The sequence below is a fragment of the Mercenaria mercenaria genome, chromosome 17, assembly GCF_021730395.1.
Source record: "Mercenaria mercenaria strain notata chromosome 17, MADL_Memer_1, whole genome shotgun sequence".
NCBI lineage: Eukaryota > Metazoa > Mollusca > Bivalvia > Venerida > Veneridae > Mercenaria > Mercenaria mercenaria.
The window spans coordinates 17,286,949-17,313,352 of record NC_069377.1 but is presented as its reverse complement, the minus strand read 5'-3'; the positions used below and the strand labels follow the sequence as shown (position 1 = coordinate 17,313,352).

The window sequence follows — 26,404 nt, the reverse complement described above, 5'->3', positions numbered from 1 at the left end:
TGTCCATGGTGTAACTTCAATATTCATACACAAATGTTAACCATATTGAGAAGTTGTGTCGCGCTAATGACGTGGACTTCTCAGGTCAAGGTCAAGGTCACAAAATGATGTTTGATATTTTTTCGTGTCCGGTCCATATCTTTTTTTGAAGCATAGAGGGATTTTGAAATAAGTTTGCTCAGATGTTCATCTAATCCCATGAGGATCTCTTGGGTCAAGGTCAAGGTCACAATTTGACATACCGGTTTTCTGCATCCAATCATTATTTTTAGCTCCACTATTCGGAGAATAGCGGGGCTATTCTACTCGCCCCGGCGTCGGCGTGACCTTTCTTGGTTAAAGTTTTTCGGCAACCTTTGCTTTCTTTGTTACTATTGCTTATATCTTACTGTAACATCACATACCCATTGTCTAGCATACAAACATAGTATGTGAAGGGGCTGGGCCCATTATACCCAAGGTCAAGGTCACCAATGTGTTATACTTAGTATCATCATCATCATTACCCCTTCCATACTTGACCTTTAACTCCTCTGAGTAGTAGGGTCTTTTTATATCTTGATGTATGATCCTTGTAGAGGTCTCTTATTGATATATAAAATCATTTTACTGTCAAATCGCCGAATAGTGGAGCGCGCTGTCTTACGGACAGCTCTTGTTGTTTTTGTTGTTTAGATATGGTTTTAGAAGACATTTTGTGCAACTAACTATTTTAGCCTGAGAATATGCCGTGTGCATGATCCGGGTATCTCGGGTCAATATCAAGGTCATTAATTAATTTTTTTTATTTTACTTGCACATTTTTAAGGGGCATAACTCGGCAATGCTTGAACCTAGGCCTCACAAACTAATAGAAAGACTTAAAAAGAGCTTAGATATTTTACACGTGGGATTGTCTAGTGGTCCTTTAGGTGGCCCCTTTCAGAAGTGCCCAAAGGATTGAATCCATGCAGAACTTGGGTTGCCATGGGAATCGAAAGGAAAATCTTTACATATCTTCTCCTCGGAAACTGTTAGCCGGATTTCAAAAATATTTTGTAGAAATGATCTCTGGGTGACCCTTTACTAAAACCGCCCAAGCTGTTCTATTTCGATAAAAAAATCAAGGCCGCCAGAGATGGGGATTATTTTCCCTATAAGGCTACGGTATATTGTCCCAACCCCGGTCTCCCTAGATTTTACATACATTTCTATAGGAAAAACATGAAAACAAATCTCTGAAACCGCAAGACACAGAGCTTAGATATTTGACATGTGGCATTGGTCCTTCACCAAGATTGTTCACATTTTGTATTTGAATTCATCATCTTTGGTTGTTCATGGCAAAGAGACTCATGTGAGCGATTAAGGGACATCATGTCCCTCTTGTTAAGTGATTGGGACCAGAGAAGCTATATTTTCTCTCTCTGAAAGTTAACTGGATCTCGAGGATACTTATAGAGATGATTTGCATTAAGGGACGTAATTATCATAAGTGTAAATACCTAGACCAAAATAAAGAAAAATGCTCCATCGTATTATCTATAATAGATTATCATAGAAATTTTTAACATCTTTAACAGAGATATTGTGATGTTATGACATTGTGATGTCATGACGCAATGGCATTACTGTTAACGGCATTATTCATGTAAATTTGATGAATTTGGTTAAAATCATTGATAATGCATAGATAATAAGTAACAAGAATATATTTGTTTTGCACATAAGATGAAATATTTGTCACTCGTGAACACCGTATATTACATTTTCAGTCTTGTTATTTCTGTTGAAACTGTTGCATCTGGTGCTCACTCGGTGATATATATTTCTTACACTGAAAAAAACCCACCAAAACCAAATATCCTCTATATCCTGTTTCAGAGCGTATATTCGTTCCGGGAGCGGTTGTTAATTTTGTAAATGTACAAGTGGTGTCATGGTCGTCCAGTGAAGTGAATATTTTATCTAGTTTACCAGTGTAATGAAATGCTCGTTTTGGCAAGCTAGTATGACCCATGATGTAAATGTTTTATTTTGTTTCAGAGTGTAAAGGCTTGTCTAGCCTAGCAACTGGTGTGATATTAAACCAATGAAATGGATGTTTTTCTTCTGTCAGAGTGGTATGACAAATGGTGTGTCGTTAGACCCATTAAATGAATATTTGATCTTGTTTCCGAATGCAATGATATGCTCGGTCTAGAAAGCATTGTGAAAATTTTATTTTGTCTCAGAGTGTAAATGACGTGTGGTGTTGTATTTAACCAATGACGTGAATACCGGTATTTTATCTTGTTTTCAGGCGCAGTGACGTGCTCGGTCAGACAAGTGGATACTGTTAAACCTAGTGAAGTGGATGTTTTATTCATTGTTGTTACTGATTCTGGTCCATTTGGATCATGGAGTTCAATCAATATCTGTGAAATAGAATTCCGCTTACACCAATGCTAGAAGGCAGGAGGGTGTTGCACTTTCCATTGCCTCCCATGAACAAACCTAATTAATCCGAGTCTACAATTGTTTTGCTTGGTGGCATGCTGTGCTTCCAAAGATCTTATAGATTTTATTATTTATTTTCTTCTTTCAGATCGAAATGATGTGCTATGTCTGCACAATGGTTTATTGTTAGATCCATGAAGTGAATGTTTTTATATGTTTCAGTATGTAATGACAAAATAGGCCTGACATCTGGTATAGTATTAGACAATATGTTGGCAGCATCCTCAACACTAGATCCAGATACCAGTTTCGCCGGTAGAGGTCGCGTCGACCAGCCTGAAAGTAAGGGATATATATGTATATGTACAATTCTGGAAGCAATAATTATTCCTCATATGACAGTGTCTAATATCCCTGGAGAACTAATACTAAATAAGTTACGTTTTTACAGTATGTCCATTCCCTAGTATCTATTTCTGCCCCCAGCATATTTAGAAACTGCTTGTCATGCACAATCCCTAACCATTAATCAAATTCATGCAGTTGCTAATTATTACAAATTTTCATTTTTATACGCCAGCCTCAGAGTGGGGCGTATTATGTGAACACCAGTCGCGGGCGAGCGGTCGGCGTCTAAAGCATGTCCGCTCTCTAAGTCGAACAGTTTTCGTCCGATATTCACCAGACTTGCTGACAATGTTTGTTGGCATAATATCTCGGCCAAGTTTGATAACCACCCAAAGGCCCCAGGCACTCACTTGGATTATAGCCCTTTAATTACTCGGAAAAACTGCGAGTTTATCATTGTCCGCTCTCTAAGTCGAACAGTTTTCATCCGATCTTCACGAAACTTGCTGACAATGTTTGTTGGCATACTATCTCGGCTAAGATCGATAACCACCCAAATCGCCTAAGGCAGTCTTGGATAATTGCCCTTGAAATACTCGAAAAATTGTGAGTTTAGCCTTGTCCGCTCTCTAAGTCGAACAGTTTTTATCCGATCTCCACCAAACTTGCTGAGAATGTTTGTGGACATAATATCTCGGCCAAGCTCGAGTCAGCTTGAGATTGAAAACGGTTTCTTTTTGGGGACAGAGGGTGGGGTTGGGCGTTGGGGGCGATGGTGGTGGTGGTGGGGTGGGGGGGGGGGGTTAACAGTCAAAAATATTTCAGTTATGTAACGACGGGCAGTTAAAACCTAGCCAGTGGCCTTAGATTCTGTACCAGTACAAACCTGTTCTCCGCAGTTTGAATTGCCTGTGGTCAGTTGATGACTCATACTGTTTTAGGGGCCAGTAGGTCAAAGTTCATCGTCACGGTATACAACATTACATACCCATTTGTCTTTGACAGGCCATCTGGAGAGTATAAAATTATGTCATATTTACTTAGACTTTGCTATGTGAAATTATTGTCATCAGCTTGTAATAATTTGGGCAAAAATGACATGGAAGCCCTTGTTTATGTTCATACGTAGTTTCTCAACACTATTAAAATCGTTGTACTTTTTCTATTTAAAAGACACGTACAACGGACTGGCTGGAGCTTGGGTTGCAGGGACACAGGATACAAACCAGTATATAGAAGTAGATATGGGAATGCCGTACAGGTTTACTGGGGTGTATGTACAGGGAAGAGCTGATGCTGATGAATGGGTGGAGTCGTTCAGACTGCTTTATTATGATGAATATAACACGATCTGGCAAACATACACAAACTCAAATGGAACTGATGTAAGAAATAAATGTTGAACTGAGTAAAAGCAATCATTCAGAAAAAGAGTAAATCTTTCTTTCATTTTCAAAATGTCTGCAATAGTTGACAAACAGGATAGCTTGTGATAACTAATAGGGGCATGAAAGAGTCTCATGCTCATGTTATTAACATCGTATCATGTAAAATATAGTCTACTTATTGTAAATCATAGGCCTCCCGGGCGGGTGGTGGGGGGACTTTAAAACCTTTATAAACCTTTATTTTGTAAAGTCCTTTAAAACCGTTTATTTTGCTAAAAACCCTTTAAAAGCTTTTGATTTACGCATTGAACCTTTATTTTCCCGATAAGCAGTGGTAGTGATTAAAGTTGTTTGGAAAATGGATAGAGAAAATTGAATAACATTCAGCAATTGTACTGGATGAGTAAAGGAAACAGAAATAATTTCGCAGTCTTGAGTTTTCTAAGATACTATAGTCTTTCCTATATATATATACACACACCATTGTTTGTGTCGATCATGGTGTCTGGTGCAAGCATTAGATTTGGTCTAACAGCCAAGAGGGAGGAGAGATGCAGCATTCCGCTGACTTGAGATAATGTGAGTACTAATTAGTCATTGGAACTAAACTATTAATTTCAAGTAGACAATACATCTTTTAGATGGATATGTAGTTGACTGCATCAGCATAAAATGAAAAACAAAAATGGCAGGATCTTGTTCTGAAAAGAGTTATCCAAAAACAAAATGGTGCTGGGTAAAATGTTTGATAAAAAGAGAGGCAATTCTGTTGTAATTTTATTATATGATTAGGTGGTTATGTACTTTCCATCACCTTCACTTTGCGAGATTAAGGTATTAGATCACTAATAGTAATGTTTACAAAATGGCCTTTGCTTGGTATATTTTGAAAGGTAACCGTGTTTTGCACTATTTTGCATTTTTTAAACAACTTTTACCGTGCCGTTTTTTATAAATTTTGTATAACTTATGGTATCTCCTCAAGCTCAAGTAGAGACAAATTTCAAAGTGATAGCCACTATCCAATACGTTTGCAGAGAACTCATTTTACCATTAATTGTAATAAAAGAAACATCAAACTATTGGTAAACAATTATAAAACACAAAATAATGTCAATATCATTTTTTCTATGGTGCCTCAAGTAAACGGATTTAATGAGACAGAATTCATACTTCAACATTGAAAATATAAGGTCGAATGCTGTGTTTCTGTTTTGAATTTTGCTTACTCCATTTAAAAATAACCTTAGGGCAGACGTAAAACCTACCTAAATTTCTTAAATAATATATAACCTAAGAGTGAAAGCAAAATAGAGAACTTTCACCGCGTGTAACTCAATATTTTTAAAGATGTGTAACTCTACCTCTTCTGTTTAAGTAGTAAATTCACTTTGAACACCAAGAAATCGCTTAAAAGATTGATCTTTTTCCGTTTTTAGCTCCACTATTCGGAGAATAGCGGGGCTATACTCACACCCGTTAACCGGTTCCGAGCAAAACAGTTCGTGGCGGACAAAACAGTCACCTATATTTTTGCCGGTATCTGCATTGGGGTAAGTATTCTCCATCCAAGAATCGGTTGGTGCAAAATATGTTAAAGATTTTTATTACTGTAAAAAGTAGCATGAATGAAGAACATGTCATGTGCTTCCCGTTTAAAAGTAACCTATATTTAATAAGTTATGACGAGTTAAAAGTGTGATTTTGTTGAAAAAATGTGAAAACGGAAGTTTATCACGGTATATTTAATTAACTTTTCAACTTGGGTCTATTGTATTTACGTCAACCTTTATAATATTGTTTGCCCTGAATTTTGTCCAATTTTTAAGCGACAAAACGCAATATTCATCGAGTTATAGACATTAAAACATGACGTGGTCGAAAAAAAAAGTGTGGCGGCATTGCACAGCTCAAAATTATTTGTGTGGCGAGCAAGAGCAGTCCTGTGTTGTTTTTTTATTTTACTTTAATAAACGGTCTAAATAGTGATATCAAGCCTGTTACTCGTTGTAATCTGACAAAAACAAATGGTACTAGCACAGCAATGTTCAGAAAATACAGCGGGGATGACATGATGCAATTCGTATGCATATAGTGATGTAAAATATGCGTATAATGAATATACACATCACCAGTCAATAGTTGGCACTATTAAACCAGCACATGTATTTTGTAAAAAGAACATATTTTTGGATTTTAATCGGGCTTTTCTGTCAGTCAGTGTTGGATCAGGCTCGAACCACCAGCAATCTATATCTCCCATTGTTTTGCCTTTACCCCTTGCAATTTTCTTTCCGTCTATGCCAGTTTTGATAGGGTTTTCCACTACATAGATTGCAAACATCTTCATAGTGTCTACAAAAACACCTGGTAGTATTGGTTCCAATGCGTCCTGGGCTATGATTGGTTTAGAAGGCACTGCAAAGTTTAAACTTGAGTTTTGTGTAGAACAATCACCAAGAACTTGCTGCAAACTTACAACTTGACCTGTATTTCGGGGACCAGCCATGAAACGCAACAATTTCCCATGGAACAGTTTGTAACCAACTTTCCCATTTTTTTTAAAAAATTCATGCATATATCTCAACCGGGATGACGAGGATTTCGAAGACCATTCTACAAAATCGAGGAACAACAAATAACATATGTTTTCCATTGGGAACTGTTTACTAGCGACTAGTGATAGCCATTTTTTTTATATAATTCTAACTGACCATGTTCATGTAATGTTTCTATTACCTCAGGTATATTGTCATAAATATCAGTTAAATTTACTTCAGGTGGGTCTGTTTCTTCTGAAAAACAGGGAGAGGATTCTAATTTGAATGTTGAAGTGTTTCCTTATTCCTTGTTTTCGTTAACGTTTAGTGAAAGATTGTTTTCTGCTACTTCAGATAAAAAAGAATTTTCAGTGTTGTTTTCTTCAAGAAGAGATATGTGTAAATGATTGTTTTCATCAACGGATAATATATGTGACACAGGTTTAATACATTCAAATATTTTTGTTCGATATCTAGTTTTTCCTGTACGACAGTCAAGCTCAAGTTGTTTGTACTTGAACGTGTCAAACCTATGGCTATTACAGAGGTGCTGAATTAAGTGCCTATAAACGTCAGCTGTTGTATTGCAGTAGTAGCACAGGTTCATGTGCATTGTGATCCTGAAAGAAATATCACAAATGATATAATAAAGTAAGTGGAACGTTCCTAAATGGGAAGGCATCACATCAAACTACCGTACCACTGTAAACATAATTTAAAAATGTATGAAGAAGTGTTGATGATATATTACATTGTTAGACGGTTGTATGACTTATATATGCTTTGATTTACATCTGTTTGTTAATAAAAATTAGTGTAAATTGCTGTTGTCTGATTACAAACGTTATTTTTCATAGCTGGATATCACTATTTAGATCATTTATTAAAGTAAACTAAAAAATAAACAGGACTGCTCTTGCTCGCCACACAAATAACCTTAAGCTGTGCAATGCCGCCACACTTTTTTTCGACCATGTCATGTTTGAATGTCTATAACTCGTTGAATATTGCGTTTTGTCGCTTAAAAATTGGACAATATTCAGGGCAAACATTATTATAAAGGTTGACGTTAATACCATAGACCGAAGTTGAAAAGTGAATTAAATATACCGTGATAAACTTTCGTTTTCACATTTTTTCAACAAAATCACACTTTTAACTCGTCATAACTTACTAAATATAAGTTAGTTTTAAACGGGAAGCACATGACATGTTCTTCGTTTATGCTACTTTTTACAGAAATAAAAATCTTTAACATATTTTGCACCAACCGATTCTTGGATAGAGAATACTTACCCCAATGCAGATACCGGCAAAAATATCGGTGAACTGTTTTGTCCGCCACGAACTGTTTTGCTCGGAACCGGTTAACGGGTGTGATACTACTCGCCCCGGCGTCGGCGTCGGTGTCGGCGTCGGCGTCGGCGTTACCCTTCTTGGTTAAAGTTTTTCGGCAACCTTTGTTTTTCTGTCATATCTTTGTAACTATTGCTTTTATCTTACTGTAACTTCACATAAACATTGCCCAGTATACAAACAATGTATGTGTAGGGGCATAGCCCCTTATACCCAAGGTCAAGGTCACCAAGGTGTTATACTTTGGTTATTTTAAGGTTAAAGTTTTTCGGCAACCTTTGTTTTTCTGTCATGTCTATGTTACTATTGCTTATATCTTACTGTAACTTCGCATAAACATTGTCCAGTATACAAACAAAGTATGTGTAGGGGCTGATCCCATTATACCCAAGGTCAAGGTCACCAAGGTGTTATACTTAGGTTATTTTTAAGGTTAAAGTTTTTCGGCAACCTTTGTTTTTCTGTCATATCTTTGTTACTATTGCTTATATCTTACTGTAACTTTACATAAACATTGTCCAGCATACAAACAAAGTATGTATAGGGACTGGCCCCATTATTCCCAAGGTCAAGGTCACCAAGGTCTTACACTTAGGTTATTTTTAAGGTTAAAGTTTTTCGACAACCTTTGTTTTCCTGTCATATCTTTGTTACTTTTGCTTATATCATACTGTAAGTTCACATAAATAGTGTCCAGCATACAAACAAAGTATTGCAGGGGCTGGGCCTATTATACCCAAGGTCAAGGTCACCAAGGAGTTATACTTGGAATTACTTTCATGTTAAATTTTTTTTGAAAGCTTCGTTTATAAACATACCTTTGGTACTTTTAAAGATAATGATTTGAAATTAAAAGTATTTGTTTATAATCATCTACATGTGTGGCTACATACCCCATAACTCCAACTGTGTTTTTGACAGAATTATGCCCCTTTTGTACTTTAACTTTTTTTTGCAATCTTCGCTTTCTGGATATTACTTTAATGCAATATAACATAAAGACTTGAAACTTAAAATGTATCTTTATCATCATCATTTGCATGTACGGTAACAATCCCCATAACTCTGATTTGTATTTGTGACCGAATTATACCCCTTTTATACTTAAATTTTTGACAAACTTCGTTTTCTGGACATAACTTTGGTACTATATAAGATAATGACTTGAAACTCAGTGTTTTTATTTCTTTTCAAATGGAATTCTTTTTTAAAAGGAGATAACTTCTTGAAAATATTTGATGTTAGGGACAGTAGAGGACAATGCGTTTAAACATGTATTGGACATATGTAGGTAGGTAGGTAGATTGGTAGGTAGGTAGGTAGGTAGGTTTATTCGTGCAAATATATACGTCATACTGTCACAACAAATATCACCCAATTCTATAGCACATAATAAAACAGTTAGATATCACAAACATTTTTGGTGACTAGGGTACAGAGATTTCGGGTAAAGATGTTGTTCGTTTACCAACAATTGTGATGTGTCAAATTTACGGTTCATAATATCTTTTTCATGGAATAATCACATGTCTGTTTCATGAAAGTCATTATGTTCATTTACAGACTAATAGAAAATTGAGGGCTAAAATTGAAAAATATGTAAGTTTTTCGCTGATTTACTTACTGTGAAATCATTTTTGTTTGTGCAGAACGAATTTTCGCGTATTTCGCGCAACACACAATGCGCGAATTTAATACCGCGCTATTATTTAACCATTTAGTAATATATAGTTTTCCGAATTTATTTCTTGTGCAAAATTTCTTGTGTATGTTATAAGACCCCCGTGTATTTCAAATTTTCTAAAAACGTACAGTTTATCGGCGTTTAATGAAAGAATGCTTGTCTTGATAGGAATTTATTTGTTTTTACCAAAATAGATTATGAAATCTGCTTGAATTATTTATATTAATTGGTTAATTGGGGTCAGCATTAATTCTCCCACACTGAGTGTACGCACGCATTGAATGTACACTATTAAATCTACCCTAACCTTTAGTCTTATGCTAGTTTTATATTGTTGTCATCGTCTTACAAAATGTTACGAAATATTTCTTTTATTTATCATTTAATCTTTGACAGAAAACTATGTAAATATTTGAATTAATGTTTGTTTAAATTCATTCATATTTTCATTCTCTCCGAAGGGCGGGCATATAGTTGTTTCTATTTGTCCGCCGTACACTTTTTGACACTTTGCCATTTGCAATTAAATCTAAGGGAAAGAACTATTGTAAATAAATGTGCATAATGACTTTCATGAAACGGACATAATTATTCCATAAAAGAGCATTATAAACTGAAAAGTTACGTTCTTACGATTGTTTGCAGACGAACAACATATTCACCGACATTCTAGTTATTCAATACATGTTTTTCCGTTGTGTCCCGTACTGTCTCATATTTAGAATTTTTTAAAACGTTGTCCCCATTTGTAAGACAATTCCATTTTTAAAGAAATGAAAACAAACATTTTTCAGAATTCATGAAAACGATTTTTAACCTAATTAGGTTCAAAATTTCAGCACTCGGACATCGCTGCAAATGCATCAAAACGAAGGTCTGCAACGTTTCTTTGCAATTGGTGAGATTTTAAAGGCGCTATACACTGTCCAGAAGTGCGGCCTCTTAATGTGGTCCTTTTTCGGGAATTCAAGCATCCATCAGTAAATTGACATAGGTTTTTAAATATTATACCTATTTTATAAGCTGCGCAATTTCATGTAAAACAACTCTTTCTTTGTATGATTTGATGATGTTAAAATTTCAAGATGTCAAAAATTCATCAGATCCTTAAAAATCTTATCAGAAACTGCATGCTGGCCAGATTTCAAAGTTCCTTAAGTGACCCTCTAGCAAATTTTGTCAAAATCATAGCAGTCAGGGGATGTGATCCTTTTCCCTATATTCATATGTTCAAAAACTGCAATCCAGATTTTGAAGTCATTTCACACAAATGTACCTTTGGATTTGTTCCAACTTTCCAGTTCATGAAAAAGTATGGCCACCAGAGACGAGTGGTTAGGTTTTTCCTAAATGTATATGGTGAGAACTTGCAAGACCCTCTACAGACTTTCAAATTACCGGTAATTAATTTGTAAAAAGCAGTGCCACCAGATAGAGTTGTCTCTTTTCCCTTTATTTATGCGGTACAAAATTTAGAAGCTGCTTGCCTGATGTTGAAATAATTTAACATAAATGTATTTGGATGATTCTGTATCACGATTGTTTAATTTCTCCCGATTCTCTTAATAATATGATAGTTAAAGCTGCAGTATAAGAATCATGAAACAAATTTTCTTCTATCACCTTAAATCCAATTTTAAGATAACAATTGTTCCTTGAGTGATCTTCTTTTTAAAAATTATTTAAATCAACTATAAATATGCATGCCAGTTTTCACAGTCTACCAAAACTGTTAACTGTTTGGTCTGTGAAACAGGTGAGTGATGGAGGGCCATTATGGAGAAAGCATGCTAAATTACTGCAGACAGATTTGGGTATAGCTTTAATTGGTCATTTATCAGCAATTTGAAAAGAAAAATATGTTAAGGTCAAATCGAGAAATGCTCTGGGAAAATTTTGAAACTTGTCAACAAACAGCATTTTTTTAAAGTTAAGTGAAATATGTTAATAAAGCTACTAAATTTTAATGGGAAAACAAAAGTATCTGCTGTCTATATTTATAGGTTAATGCTGTTGAAGACAAAAGGGTAGGATTGTTCAGAAAATGCAAGTATTATTGCACCAGTGAACTTTATTAAGATCAGAAATTTAACCTTTATCTTTTCCCAGAAGTGCCTGATATAACCTTTAAAAATAAACAACCTTTAGAAAAAAACCTTTATTTTTATCATACCCTGCTGGGAGGCCTGTAAATCACAACAATATCAAACAAAAGTATGTAAATTCATAATAGTCATGATACATTATGTGGCATTTATTTAAGACATTTGCTGGTAATAGTGACAGAACGACGGTTGTTAGGTATGACTTTGACCCAGTGATATTGAGTAACAAGATACGAGTAAACCCACAAACATGGTCTGGGAATATTGCCATGCGGCTAGAATTTGATGGCTGTTCACAGGCAGAACAGTTGTATTGTAAGTACATGTCTGACACAGGTAAGTACTTTCATAGCATAGATCATTAAAACATCACTAAAGGTATTGACTTCCATTCGGTATATCTCCTATGCTTTCAAACACTCATAAGCAGTCTAGAATCAGTGATAATAAGTTGCCACATTTGTATATTCAGTAAAGTTTTAACGAGCAGCATCAAAAAATAGAAATACATCACGTTCTTTAATGAACGTTTGTGAAATGTACACGAGTGCTAGTGTTTTGCCGATTTATAACAAATGACTATCATGTAATTCAGGAATTCCACACTTGTTTGTTCCAATAAATTGTAGATGCTAAGAATAAATAGTTGTTTATTGACATCCAATTGCAATTATTTTACACATGAGAATATTCTCTCTTTTTAAGAAACTATAAATGATAGTATACATCTAAAATAATTTTACTGAAAATGTTGTTGACTTTTTTAATGCTGTCCGATACATTGTTTTGCTAAATGTTAATATATATGTTAGCGTACATCATTCTGAAGTCACGGTGCCAAATTTCAAACAATTGACGGCAGTAGTTGTTGTTGAACAATTTTCGTTTCATGCATACGACTGATCAAACACATGCATCATGTGAAAAAGGCAATGCGGCGCACTAGAATTGATGTCAATTATTTTCCATGTTATTCCCAATGTCTACAATTTAATGGGACAACCCTCTTATGTGGGATAATTTGTCGAACGGGATATATCATATTTAAACAGAACTTCTGATGACCATGATTGTAGTGAAACTTTTTGAATAAATTGTCATTCATCAGAACCAGTTTAATCTAAAATTTTAAACTGAAAATTTCTCAAGAACATATTGTTCTGAAATCCTGTGAAAAAAATACTGGATTTTTTACACTAAAAGATGACGTTAGCTGCCAGAGGTGTGAAACAACATATTACTGTGAAGGTGAAGGTGTTCAGAAGATGTGTGGCAGATGTGAGGATTCTAATTCAACGTGTGACAGAAATCCCATCGAGCACTCGTTCGGTCTACAGTCAGAATGTTCGCCATGTCCTGCTGGCTGGGTATATTTGCATTCGTTTTATGTGTCATTTTGACAACTCATAAAAATTCAAATTCTAGTGGAGAGATTGTTTGTATCGTCCATGTGACATTGTATGTACTCGTATAATAAAATTTTAACAGTCTGTCTGCTTTATCCAACAGTTTTGGAGGAAAATGAAGTTCATGACCACATTAAAAAATTTAATATTAAAATGCATTAAAGCCTGTCCCTTCTAATTTTGGATGTAAACTTTGACCTGACATGTCATAATGAAATGTGATTAAAGGACATTAAGCATGTTTTTGTAAACTATAAAAAAGTCAACCGCAAGAATTTCAAGGATTTTTGTAGCAGTAGCCTTTCCGGTACGGCTGAAAATTATTTACTCTACGGCAACTCGTTGTTGTTTATTCCTAGTTGCCATTGCCCAAGAATTTCTACTTTGGAGATTTAAGAGAAATTTCACGTGTAATGTTTCGAAAAATTACATACAGTCCTCAGGAACGTTTCACACTTATTTTTCATTATAGCACTTATATTTCCTTCTGCAAACAGGCTGTTTTTTTAATACAAACAATAAACTAGGAGAAAATGTAAAAATAAAAATTAGAAAAATAACTTGCTTTGAACGAACGAATCCTGTCATTATTCATGATTAAAAGTTCTTATTCCTTTAAAATCCTACAACTGATGTCCATTTCAATGCATTTTTCCAAGTCAGAAATTCCACAGAAATCTAATATCCGAAAATTTATCCATTCAATCTGCGACAGTGTTTCGAAGAATTTCAGGTAGATAACTAATTCAATATGCATAATTATGAAACAACAATATTATTAAAAATAGCATTTTCCAAATGAATAATTTAAAAACGATCTTACAACACAACAACAGCACTCCTCCAGCCTTGTGAGAAAAAAATCCTACTTTTTACTCTCGCCTGTCGCCATATCATAAAAATAACTTTGCAACAGTTTAAATTATGTCATTACACAACATTATATGACATCACTAATGTATCGCGAGCCGTAAACTTGTGTAAGTCCATGGTGGCAAGATGTGTCAGCACTTAACACATATCTAACCAATTTATTGAAGTTCAGTAAATTCTAAATCTAAGTCAGGAGAATGATCTTTCGTATAGAATATAAAGGCTAGGGTTGTCGACCAATGCTGCTTTTTTCATCAGTAAGGGTAAATGCCACAGTTGCCTATATGTATATAGGGCAAAAAGTTTCCTACGGGCAGAATTTCTTTAAACTTTGTGTACTGACTGAGAATCAAGCCTTGGTACCTATGATTTTTAATACATATGCTACCCCAATGTAAAAGTCGAAACATTTATTCCAAGCTTCTTCCATATGTTGTATGGAATGAAAACCCGTTTAAAGTACTATTATATCTCGGCCTAAATATGACCAAACTTGTATGCGGAGAGTGATAGCTCTTTTCTTACATGTTTTTGTTTAGAGTCACATCAACACAGTTTGGGTCATAAGGCGACATGGTGCAGGAAGACCCCAGGTACCCCCACCAGCATCATTAGTCCCCTACTGGTTGAAAACTGGTTTCGGGGATGTCAGAATAAGTTTTATATCTGATATATTGATAACGTAATACATAAGCACAGATAGTGGTTAACTCCCTTTTCATGTTACCATTGCTATAATTATTGTTGAATTGCTGTTAATAATAGGATTTGGGTCATTTATGGCTGATTTGGGTTCATTATGTCAATATCTGGATCCCAGCATCACACATTATGCCATATACAATAGTTAAAGGGAACCAGATATTTGTTAGAGCAAGTACTCGTTGTAAAATACTATGTATAAATTTGGACCAATCAGAACACGTTCTATAAATAGCACCAATCAAAGCTCACGTCTGCTAAGGTGTAAATAGGTAGGTGGATGCCAGAGAGATCATTCTGTATCCAGCGGTCGAAGAAGATACATCGAGGATTCAACTTATAATTTATCCCAGTACCTTGATAATGAAGTTATTGCAACTACACTGTCAGGGCGGCTAAATTATTAAAAAGAAAACGTTTGATGTTCATAGACTAAAGAAGAGTTGCAGAATTTCAACAAGGTTTCGAGCTATAGGGCCAGCGCATATGAATAATATTAATTTCTTCATACTGACACTGATATTTTCTCAGAAAATCATTTTCTCTCTAGGCTCATCTCAAGAGCAAGACGTATTGTAAATTTTTTCAGAAAGTGGTATCAGAGATTGATTTTATGGCCAGGTGCTTTACATTTAATGACTCTAACGACTGATGCCTCTAGAATCATTTAGGAAAAGTAGCCAGGGGGAAATTTTATATACGAGATATTTGGTCTCGCCAGCTGTACGTTTTAAAAAGGACATTCTATTTCGATTGTCAGCTAGTCTAAGACATAGTCACCTTAGCGATAGGACATTTGTTCAAGATACTAAAGGCGTAGGCACTTCCCTGGGTCATATAACTCGTATCCTGACAGGGGACTATAGGAATGCGCTTTTCCATCCGTCCATCACATTCTGTCATTCCGTCATTCCGTCCGTCGGCAATTTCGTGTCCGGTCCATAACTATCATTCATTAAGGGATTTTAATATTACTTGGCACACATGTTTCCCATGATAAGACGACGTGTCATGCGCAAAACCCGGGCCCATGGCTCAAAGGTCAAGGTCACAATTGGAGGTCAAAGGTCAACCGTGCTACTTTCCTGTCCGGTCCATAACTCTGCCATCCATGAAGGGATTTTAATATTACTCGGCACAAATGTACCCCATAATAAGACAATATGTCATGTACAACTTTCAGACCCCTAGCTCAAAGGTCAAGGTCACACTTTGCTGTCGAATGTTAACAAGGCATGAACAGGGTCTGTTTCGTGTCCGGCACAAATGTTTCCCATGATGCGACGACGTGTAATGCGCAAGACCCGAACCCCTAGCTTAAAGGTCAATGTCACAAGTGGAGGTCAAAGGTCAACAGGGTTTTTTTCCTGTCCGGTCCAGAACATTCATCCATCAAAGGATTACAGTAATATTTGGCACAAATGTTCCCCATGATTAGACGACGTGTCATGCGCAATACCAAGAACCGTAGCTTAAAGGTCAAGGTCACACTTGGAGATCAAATGCCAATAGGATTTTTTTCCTGTCCGGTCTTTAACTTTGGCACAAATATTCCCCTGGATGAGAAAACGTGTCATGCGCAGAACCCGGGCCCTTAGCTGATAGGTCAAAGTCACACTTGGAAGTCAAAGGCGAAAAGGGTTTTTTTCCTGCCCAGTCTGTAACTCAGCAATCCTTAAAGGGATTTTAATATTACTTGGTACAAATGTTCACTACCATGAGATGGAGTGTCATGCGCAAGAACCTGGTCCCTAGGTCCAAGGTCAATGTCACACTTAGAGACCAAAGGTCAGATACAAGAATGACTTTGTACGAAGCATTTCGTCTTCATGCATGGAGGGATTCTGATGTAACTTGGCACAATTGTTCACCATCACAAGACGGAGTGTCACGCGCAAGAACCAGATCTCTATTTCTAAAGTCAAGGTCACATTCAAGAATGACTATGTCCGGAGCATTTCTTCTTCATTCATGGAGGGATTTTGATGTAACTTGGCACAAATGTTCACCACCATAAGGCATCCTTGTTTTTAGAATTACTTCCCTTTGTTTTTACTATAAATAGCATAATTATTGTAACTTATTTATTACTGGCCGTAGGGAAAAATCGAGACCACTTTTCTGTGGTACAACGTGCATGTTACATCCAATTTGTAGGTGTATTTTGACCTATCTCTACCTGTTAAAGCGTTTTTTGTGGGCGTATATTAAATAGATTTTTTTAGGATTAACTTTCCTTTGTTGTTACTATAAATAACTTATACTATAACATTTTTATAATTGGCCAAAAAATCCATATGAAAATACAGGTGCTAGTGTAAAGAAATTTGCTATGACGTGCAAGTATTGTGACATTCTGGCACTCTTGTTTATATTTATAGATGTTATGAAATAATAACAACTGTAGGTTTCTGTATATGCAAATTTTAATCCAAGTTTTTTGTTATAACATATTGTATATATGGTAAAGTATTGTTTTTACATCATTGACAGATATCAGTTCATTATGTTATACTGCAGTAGAGAAAATTAGGTGCCTTCCAGTAGGGGACTTTGTATTGCATGGCAATACTTCATTTTGCCACCCATCTGGATGACTTCTCACATGACGAATTGTAGTGACAAATTGTATGACAAAAAAAGGAAGTTAGAGCTCTGTATAAAGTTTTTAAAAATTGCACGGCAACGCTGTTTTCCCCACTGTCACCAATGCATTCATACTAGAAACGTTTCTTATACGTTCTTCCGGTGTGAAAACTGCACTTATTATAACACTCAGTCGAGAGCATGTCATCATGCTGGCAAAAATGTTTAAGGATCTAAAGGGACTACAGTTTCACGGGATGCCGGGCAATTTCAGATATTGACTATTGTAGTTTTGTTTCGTCCCAAAAAGGATATTTGAGATAACGTGAAAAAAAGCTTAACGGATTTATAAAAAGCACCAGTCAGTTTACGCTTACAAACACTGTATTCAGGCAAACACTGTGTTTGCGCTAAAAACCAGTAGCGTTAATTCTTCATGAAATTTTACCGTAAACAGGGATAACCCATTTACCCTTTTACTGGAACATATATGAAAATGAATGAAATGGTGTACATGTACCACTACTGAGACTACTGTCTGCACCTTTATGGCTGAAACATTGATACAAATCTGACTTGCATTTAACTGACATCTAGAACTGTTTCTGTTACGTTTAAGTGAAAACAAAACATTTTCAGCTAAAAGCTGAAAAGGGAAAATGTGCAACGGAAATAATTACTTTATCATTGGGACAATGTGAATTCAGGGCCCGCAATGCAAATAAATCCTATAAGTTTTCCTTGAGGTTTGTTAATATATTCTTTCATGTCTATAACACTAATTCAACGTTAAGTAAACAGAGGTCGCCAACCCCCAAATGATGTTTGTATGGACACCGCCATCTTGGTATGGACGTCACGTCATTTCACAACTTTAGAAAATGTTGACCTTCTGGTATTTATGATGCTATTTTTATAACTTTACAAACAATATACATCAATTATCGGAAGTCCAAAATTAGGAGGGACAGACTTTAGTCGAAATCCTTTAAAACAACTGAATCCTCATCTTTTAAAAAATAGTTAATACAGATACCTGTGTACATATATATTGATAATTAAGAACATTGTGATCTTTTTCTATCGTTTCAGATTTGTCAGAATGGTTACGCCACCCCGTGTAATATATATCATTATGTAGAGTGTACTAACACCTCATGCCCTACATCATGTACACACTGTGAGCCAGGATATGCATGCTTCGGTGGTATCAGAAGTATATGTGAACCCGGATCGTACTCTGATGGAAACATGGGTATGAGCATACTTTCTGTTGTTGCTTTTTTGTGCAATTGTATACATAAATAAACATAAGGTGTTGTTCTATGTAACATATTGTATCGCTTTAGTCTCAGTTTATTCATAGGGAAGTAGTGATTTCACACCATATGATATCAAAACAGTGGTGTTACAATTCCTTTGCGATCTTCATAGTGATTATGCCCGATTTAGATATACAGAATCAAACTACTTTTGTATTAAATATTTGGTTTGAGTGCTTATTTGGAGATAATCTGTTTTGGTGAAAACGTTATATGACAGAAAATCGATATTAGGGGAGACAACAGCTATACGGTGTTGGTAAGGGAACCGATCGTTATTGATGATATTGCAATGTCGATTTTATTGCCTCCGGGTATTGACACCTGGGGGATTGGCGTGTTTTTTTCCAATTTCAAATATAATAGAGTTTCAGTTTCAGTTTATTGGCAATCAGCAATACATTTGCCCTTGGCCTTTTACAAATATAAAAACTTATGGCAAGTACAATCATACACAAGAAAGTGAACATATAGACAAAAGACAGAGAAGAAAACAGAATAATTGTGTTCGATCAGAAGACAAGTAGATTTTCAAGAGTATTTTTCGTACACATTATACTTCTTTAATAAATTTTGGAAGTATTTACATACATTTTTTTACTACTGGATGACATTAATGCATTAAACTTTTGCACAGTAAGTCATGAGCATCGGCCCAGGTATTTGGATCTTATGCAACTATAACGTGAACAACATAATATGAAATGATATTCTGACTCGATGGCATTTTGTTTGCATAATTTACATAATCTGTTATTCCTTTCTGCATTAACATATCTTCCTAACTCTATCTCTAGATTATGCGAACATAATCGTAAACTAGTCATTTGTTTTCTTAGGTTGTCATTTGATATGACATCTAAATCCTTTTCAAAACAAAATGCAGTTCTATATTTACAACAATTATCTAATTTTAAAATGGTTTTGACATTAACACTCCAATCTTGGACAGATTGATCCCTTATTCTTGTTTTTAACAAATTGTAATAATTTACACTAGTATCAAAGAATAATATGATATTCGAATATCCGAGGTGATCTTTGATAGAATTTATTCTGTTAGCCCAACAAGGAGTAGTAACAGTTCAGAAATAATTTATAGTAAAACAGTGCTTTATCACTATTTATACACGATTGGCGGTTATACGTCGGGCGTAACAATTTAAATTGTTTCGGACGACGTATAACCGCACAAGTGTATAAATAGTGATAAAGCACTGTTTTGCTATAAATTATTTCGATTCTAATATGTTCTTTATTGTAAAATTCATATCAAATATGATGGAACTGTTTCTTCGCGCAAGCATGACGCCAATAGTAGGTCTTTGTTTATACACGCCAGGGCCGGAAACGGTAATACGTCTTGTGGCAGAGTTCATTTCGGGCGAAAATTATTGCGAATTATTCAGCAAAGCGAATAACTAACTCAGTATGTGCGTAAATTAATCAACTCATTTGTGCAATGTGACATTTCGTTTAAAACATGTTATTAAGTTAAATACTAGTATTTCATGAAATTTGAAAGCGCTATTTCTTGATGCGTACATGGCGCTAAATATCACGTTGACGTGACGTCAACATAACATCGTTGTGATGATTAAAGCATTGTTAGTCATATTAGAATAGTACATAAATCATTATACATGTGGTAAAGAGGTAGTTCGTTATTTTTCATCATTTTTAACCAGAACATAACAGCTCTTTCCTTACAAATACCGGCGTCTAATAAAGGCTGGGGTTTGCCTTTTAATATCCAGTATGTACTTACAAAAACGAATGTGCAATTTATCTACCTCTGTGTAATTATAAACACCCCATACTTCGTATCCATATGTTAGAATAGGAACAATCATAGAATCAAATTAAGATAACTTGGTTCTGATATCTCGATTAGCATTATCAAAAACATTTAAGAGATTATTATATGCTCTAAGGGTTTGATCATGTAGTGCTTTAACATCATTTGCCATACTACCAGTGTAGGTGAATTTAATTCCAAGATATACAAAATTATCAACAATTTTTATTTTTTTATTCTCTATATAAAAGTCAGGATAAACATTGCGTTTCCTTTTTTTCAAACACACATATTTTCGTTTTACTAACATTGATTTTTCAGCCGTCCCATCTATTTGTGACTGCAGACTATTTTGATCTGTAGTGAACAATACTATGTCATCAGCAAGTAATATCATGTAAATAGACAACAGTTCAAATCTTTTTCAGTTAATGCATTAAAATTCATATTTTCAGCAATATCATTTATAAAGAGTATAAAGAGCATGGGAGATAAGGGCTCCCCCTGTTTCAAACCGATAGTAACATTGAAGAAATGAGAAATATTCATATTACTTGACGTTTTTACACAAGCTTAAACATTACAATATACACATTTTAGCATGTTAGTCATTTTACGGCTTATGCATGATTGTACTAATTTAGTCCATAAAGTATCTCTGGTAACTGTATCAAAAGCCCCTCTGATAATCAATGAAAATGCACCATAATTTTGACTTTTTCGATAAAACCTTTTGTATAATAGCATGTAATAAGAAAATAGCATCTGCTGTAGAACGCCCATCACGGAAACCATATTGAAAGTCATTAAATACATTATCTTGTTCACACCAGTTATTAATACTATTTCTTAATACTAATGAAAATATTTTTCCAATAACATTTATTAATGTGATACCTCTATAATTCGAAGGTATATCCTTTTCACCCTTCTTATATATTGGGACAATAACTGCCTTAGACCATGCCTCAGGGTATACACAGTTATCATAAATGTAATTAAAATGGTATATAAATAAGGAGATATAACATTATTTGCATCAATAAAAAAAATCAAATACATTGTTATCATAGTCACAACTTTTATATCTCTTAAGAGAACATATTGTTCTTTTAACTTCTTCTACAGAAATGGCTCTATCAAGATATTCCACATTTACAGCTTCATCGCATTCTGAATAAAATTGATCATTCATGAACTGACTCTGAGTATCATTTGACAAGTTCAAGCTGTTTATACAGAACGAGGAGATTCCTTCGTTATTCAACAACCCAGTTAAGTGTTTGGGAAAGTAGTTTGATTCCACGCTCAAGGACTCCCAAAGTCAAGACAGGTTAAAACAACAAGTTGAAGAATGGCTGAAGAGGAGGATAGACAAGTCAAAACTCCCCGGGAAGTACAAAGCATGGATTTTTCAGCATGGTCTCCTGGCTAGACTTATCTAGCCATTGATGGTCAACGAAATCCCCATCAGCATAGTCGAGAAGTTGGAGCAGTAGGTTAGCAAGCGGAGACAAGGTCATCAAGATCAGTCCACTTCAGACCACAAGAGGATTGGATGAAGTGGAACTTATCAGAGAGGAAGATTACCTGGCAGGAGCTGAGGAAATACGAGCCACTTCAACTGAGTTTCCTTCTTCGATCTGTATATGTTGCCCTCTCGGACGAATCTGCTGTGGAAGTTATCAGAAGATTCCAGCTGCCCACTGTGCGGGAACATAGGATCATTACGCCATATGATGTCATCGTGTAACACCGCACTATCTCAAGGTCGGTATTGATGACGCCACGACCAAGTTCTTTGCGAGATGGCAGACATTCTGGAGAAAGCGAGGAAGAAAGATAGACCCCTAAATCGGACAGGACCACAGTTTATCAACTTTGTCAAAGAAGGAGAGAAGAAGTCTTCAAAATCAACAAGTACCGGCATTCTACATGAATCCAAGAACTGGGAAATGTTGATAGACCTTGAGAAGAAACTGAAGTTCCCTGAGGAAGTGACTCACACATCTCTCCGGCCAGACATAGTTATGTGGTCCAGGTTTCCGAAGTTAGTGGTATTGGTGGAACTTACTGTCCCTTGGGAGGAGACAGCAGACGAGGCGTACGAGCTCAAGAAGGGAAAATACCAAGATTTGGCTGACACCTGTAGAGATAGAGGTTGGAAGACACGGGTCTTCCCAGTAGAAATTGGATGCAGAGGCTTTCCATCACAGTCAGTGTAGAGAATGCTAGGAGCAGTGGGCATTAAAGGAAGAGCCCGAAAGACCGCAGCCCACGCTGTTGGGAAAGATGCAGAGAGAACGTCCAGTTGGCTCTGGCTACGACGCAATTAACCAACTTGGCAGCCAACGTAGACGAGGTAGTGACTGATCAACACTACCTGCCCCGCCATCTAGAAGGTGTTCCGAGATAAGGGGCGAAACATCCAGTGACAGATGGAGACTCGGCTGACGACGTCTACGTTTAGCAGTATTTACACAACGATATATTTTGAAAATGATTTTTAAACTCATCAAGACTAACATTAGAATTAAAACCATTAGCAGATGTAAATTTTTGATATACTTCCAAAACTTGCGAGGAGACGTATTAGCCATCTTGACTTTTTCTCTATTAAAGAACTTGTTTTAGCCAATCTTTTCACTTTAATGAATTGTTTTCTACAATTTAGCATGAACAATTTATTTTCCTCCGATCTTATTCCAGCATAACCTCTCTTTAAAACATCAAACATATTTTTAGCATATTTACACTTATCATTAAACCATAGCGAATTTCGCTTCTTTTGTTTAGGACGATTGTTATATGTTTTACCATAACATGAAAATGAAATATCATAGACGGTATCAGAAAAGCATTGCATACACTGATCAATATCGTATACACCTTGTAACAGATTATCATTTATTTCGTTAAAACCGTTACATTTGCTTTGCAATATATTTAAAAACTCTTCATTTTCTGACGAGTTCCATACGATTTTATCAAATTCTACACATTCTTTCGGTATATCTTTTATACAACCACAAAGAGAGAATGTTAAAGGACAATGGTCAGAATATTCATTAACATCAAAAACAAGCATATTAGAAATATTCTTATAACTCTACATAATCCACTAAGCTTGATACTGGTTTATTTCTATATACTGAAGTACATTTACCATTGTCTTTTCTACCATTCAGAATACAAAGACTATTTTCCTTGCAAAGAGTCAATAATTTTGACCCGTAACTATAAGACCCATTATCCTGGTTTTTACGCACAGGTAAATCAGAGGAGGAGTGTCACTTCTAATATTTGATATTTTTGCACTAAAAGTGAGTTTGAATCATTTTATTCATGGCTACTAATGAAACAGTGTCAAAAAAGTCAAATTAAAGACGTAAAAAGCAGGAAAACGTAAAGCAAGTCTTCAACTGGGACAATACAAAATGGAAATTATCACTTGAGAATCGATCACCGAATCTAAGTGTGAATGGAGATTTATCTAATATTTTAAAAATAGTCAAGAATATGTACAACCAGTTTTGAATAATACATCACTGATGAATTACAATGGGCAGTACCCAGTTATGATGCAAGGGATGCAAAGTGCTAAGACTCCACAATCACCAGTGTTTGCAAATGTACAGGTTTGTATGCCACCGGGCTAGACAATCACACTAATCGAAGATGTTAAGACAATAAAAGAGGCTCTTCCCAAAATAGACCAAATAGAACAATATGTCAATAAGATTAGAGTAACTGTTCAAGATATGCAGACGAAAGTATCCGACCTAGAGGGTAAAGTGATAGGCATGGAGAAAGCTATTTCCTATCTGAACAAAGACCTCGAAGACCACTGCAATGATGTGAAAAATTCAAAGAGAGATATAAAAAAGCCACAGTCACTGTGTAACTCAATGGACAAAAAAGCAAAAGACTGTCAATTACGTGAAGACAAGATGCTAGAGCTAGAAGCTAGATCAATGAGAGAAAATTTAATATTCTATGGCTTATGTGAACCGCCAAAAAAGAGGTTGCGCAGCCAGGTGAATGCGAGGGGAAAGTCAAAGAACTTATCAAAAACACTCTTGAAATTGAAACAGAGGTTTGATAGAGCTCACAGGCTCGGAGGAGGCGCAGCGAAAAAAAAACACGACCGATTGTCGTAAAATTTCACAACTATACGGACAGGGAAAAGGTTCGAAACAAATCATTTGATAAAACCATCAAAAATAAACTCAGAAACTTGAAACATGCGGTCGACGTACAGGCACCACAACAGTACAGAGAATCGCGAAAGATTCTTTCGGAGAACGCTACTGAGGAAAGGAAGAAAGGGCATACCGCAAAAATAGTCGGAAATAAACTGTTGCTAAACAATAGTCGGAAATAAACTGTTGCTAAACAATGAACCGTAACAAAGATACCTTAACGGGAAAGTGCAAACTTACCATCGCAAAAGCAGGGGGGTCATGAGACTGATATTAAATTGTTATCGCGGAATATAAATGGTTTAGCACGCAAGATCACAGGCCCAGAATTCATAAATGTGCTCAATGACTACGATATAATATTTTTCAAAACTCATAAATGGATATAAAAGTTTTCATCTATTTGGTAACAAATCGCATTATACAACAAAGGGCCACTTTAGCGGTGGGATAAGTTTATATTACAAAGATGTTTTTGATAAACATATAAAAATTGTTGAAACTATTCAAAATGGAATACTATGGGTTAAATTAGAAAAAAAAGATTTATTCTGTTTTGATGGAGATATTTATCTATGTTGTACATATGTAACACCACATAATTCCACGGTAAATAATACTGAAAATTTTGACTTTTTCGATGAAATTGAAACCGGCTTAGAAAAATATCAACTGTTGGGAAAATGATTTGTTTTCGGTGACCTAAACAGTAGAACTTCAAAACTGTCAGAAATTTTAACATATGACAATTATACTGATAATGACAACGAAATAGCAAGCAATGTTCACATTCCACCACGTATATCTAGTGATATAATAATTGACAGTCAAGGTAGGCGCTTGATTGAATTACGTCAATCAACGTCGTATATTGTATGTAATGGGCGGCTCCATAGAGATACCAATGTTAGCGAAAGCACGTATCCTTCACGTCGTTGATTATTTACTTGTACACATCAACGATTTCAATTGTTTATCTGATTTTGTAATCATTGATCCGAACGAATTTTCTGATCATAATGGATTAAGCTTTCAAATACCTTGTAGAAAAGTTCTGTTAAACCCTGTCATTCAGAACAGGGGTAAACCATAATTAAATGGGATGAAACGAAAAAAGTTTGTGTTCAAAACGAAATGTATTAAATGATATAAATGAGCAAATACGTAATAACGAAAATGTTGATTTAATTGCAGAAAGTTTTATGAACGTGATGCATGAATGTGCAGGTAACGTTTTCAGCTATATACGCAAATATAATAATTTAGGTAAAATTAGTAATAAAGTGAAGCAGCCATGGTTTAATGACGATTGCTTTAAAGCTAGACAACGATTTAAAAAGGTCAGAAATGTATTTGTTAAAGATAAATCTAACGAAGCATTAAAAAAAAGAAAATATTTCGAAACGGGCAAATTATACAAAATTGAAGCGAATTCATAAACGAAACTACAACTTACGTGAAAAAGACAACTTAAACAAATTGAGTAAATCTCAACCAAAAAAAGTTTGGAACAAAGTTAAGAAACAATATACTAAAACACAAACACAGGCTGAAAACTTAAATATCAATGAACTCTATGATCATTTCAAAAATTTATATAGTACTGAATCTGTAAACCAAACCACAGAGATAAACTTTGATATCGAGGATACAGAACTAGATAAGGAAATAGATAT

The 26,404-nt window shown here is 35.3% G+C and overlaps 1 protein-coding gene across 2 annotated transcripts in view; it reads left to right on the top strand.

Annotated features, from left to right (window-relative positions):
- The window catches only part of LOC123535929 (uncharacterized), a 160,376-nt gene that overhangs the window by 85,974 nt on the left and 47,998 nt on the right, over positions 1–26,404 (top strand). For both annotated transcript variants that reach the window (XR_008368220.1, XM_053529208.1), the window contains exons 37-41: positions 2,641–2,760; positions 3,940–4,151; positions 11,998–12,154; positions 13,043–13,206; positions 18,499–18,661. Coding sequence is in view for 1 of the 2 variants with exons in the window: in XM_053529208.1 (XP_053385183.1) it covers positions 2,641–2,760; positions 3,940–4,151; positions 11,998–12,154; positions 13,043–13,206; positions 18,499–18,661 (816 nt within the window). In the remaining variant the exon portion in view is untranslated. The remainder of the gene's footprint in view (positions 1–2,640; positions 2,761–3,939; positions 4,152–11,997; positions 12,155–13,042; positions 13,207–18,498; positions 18,662–26,404) is intronic.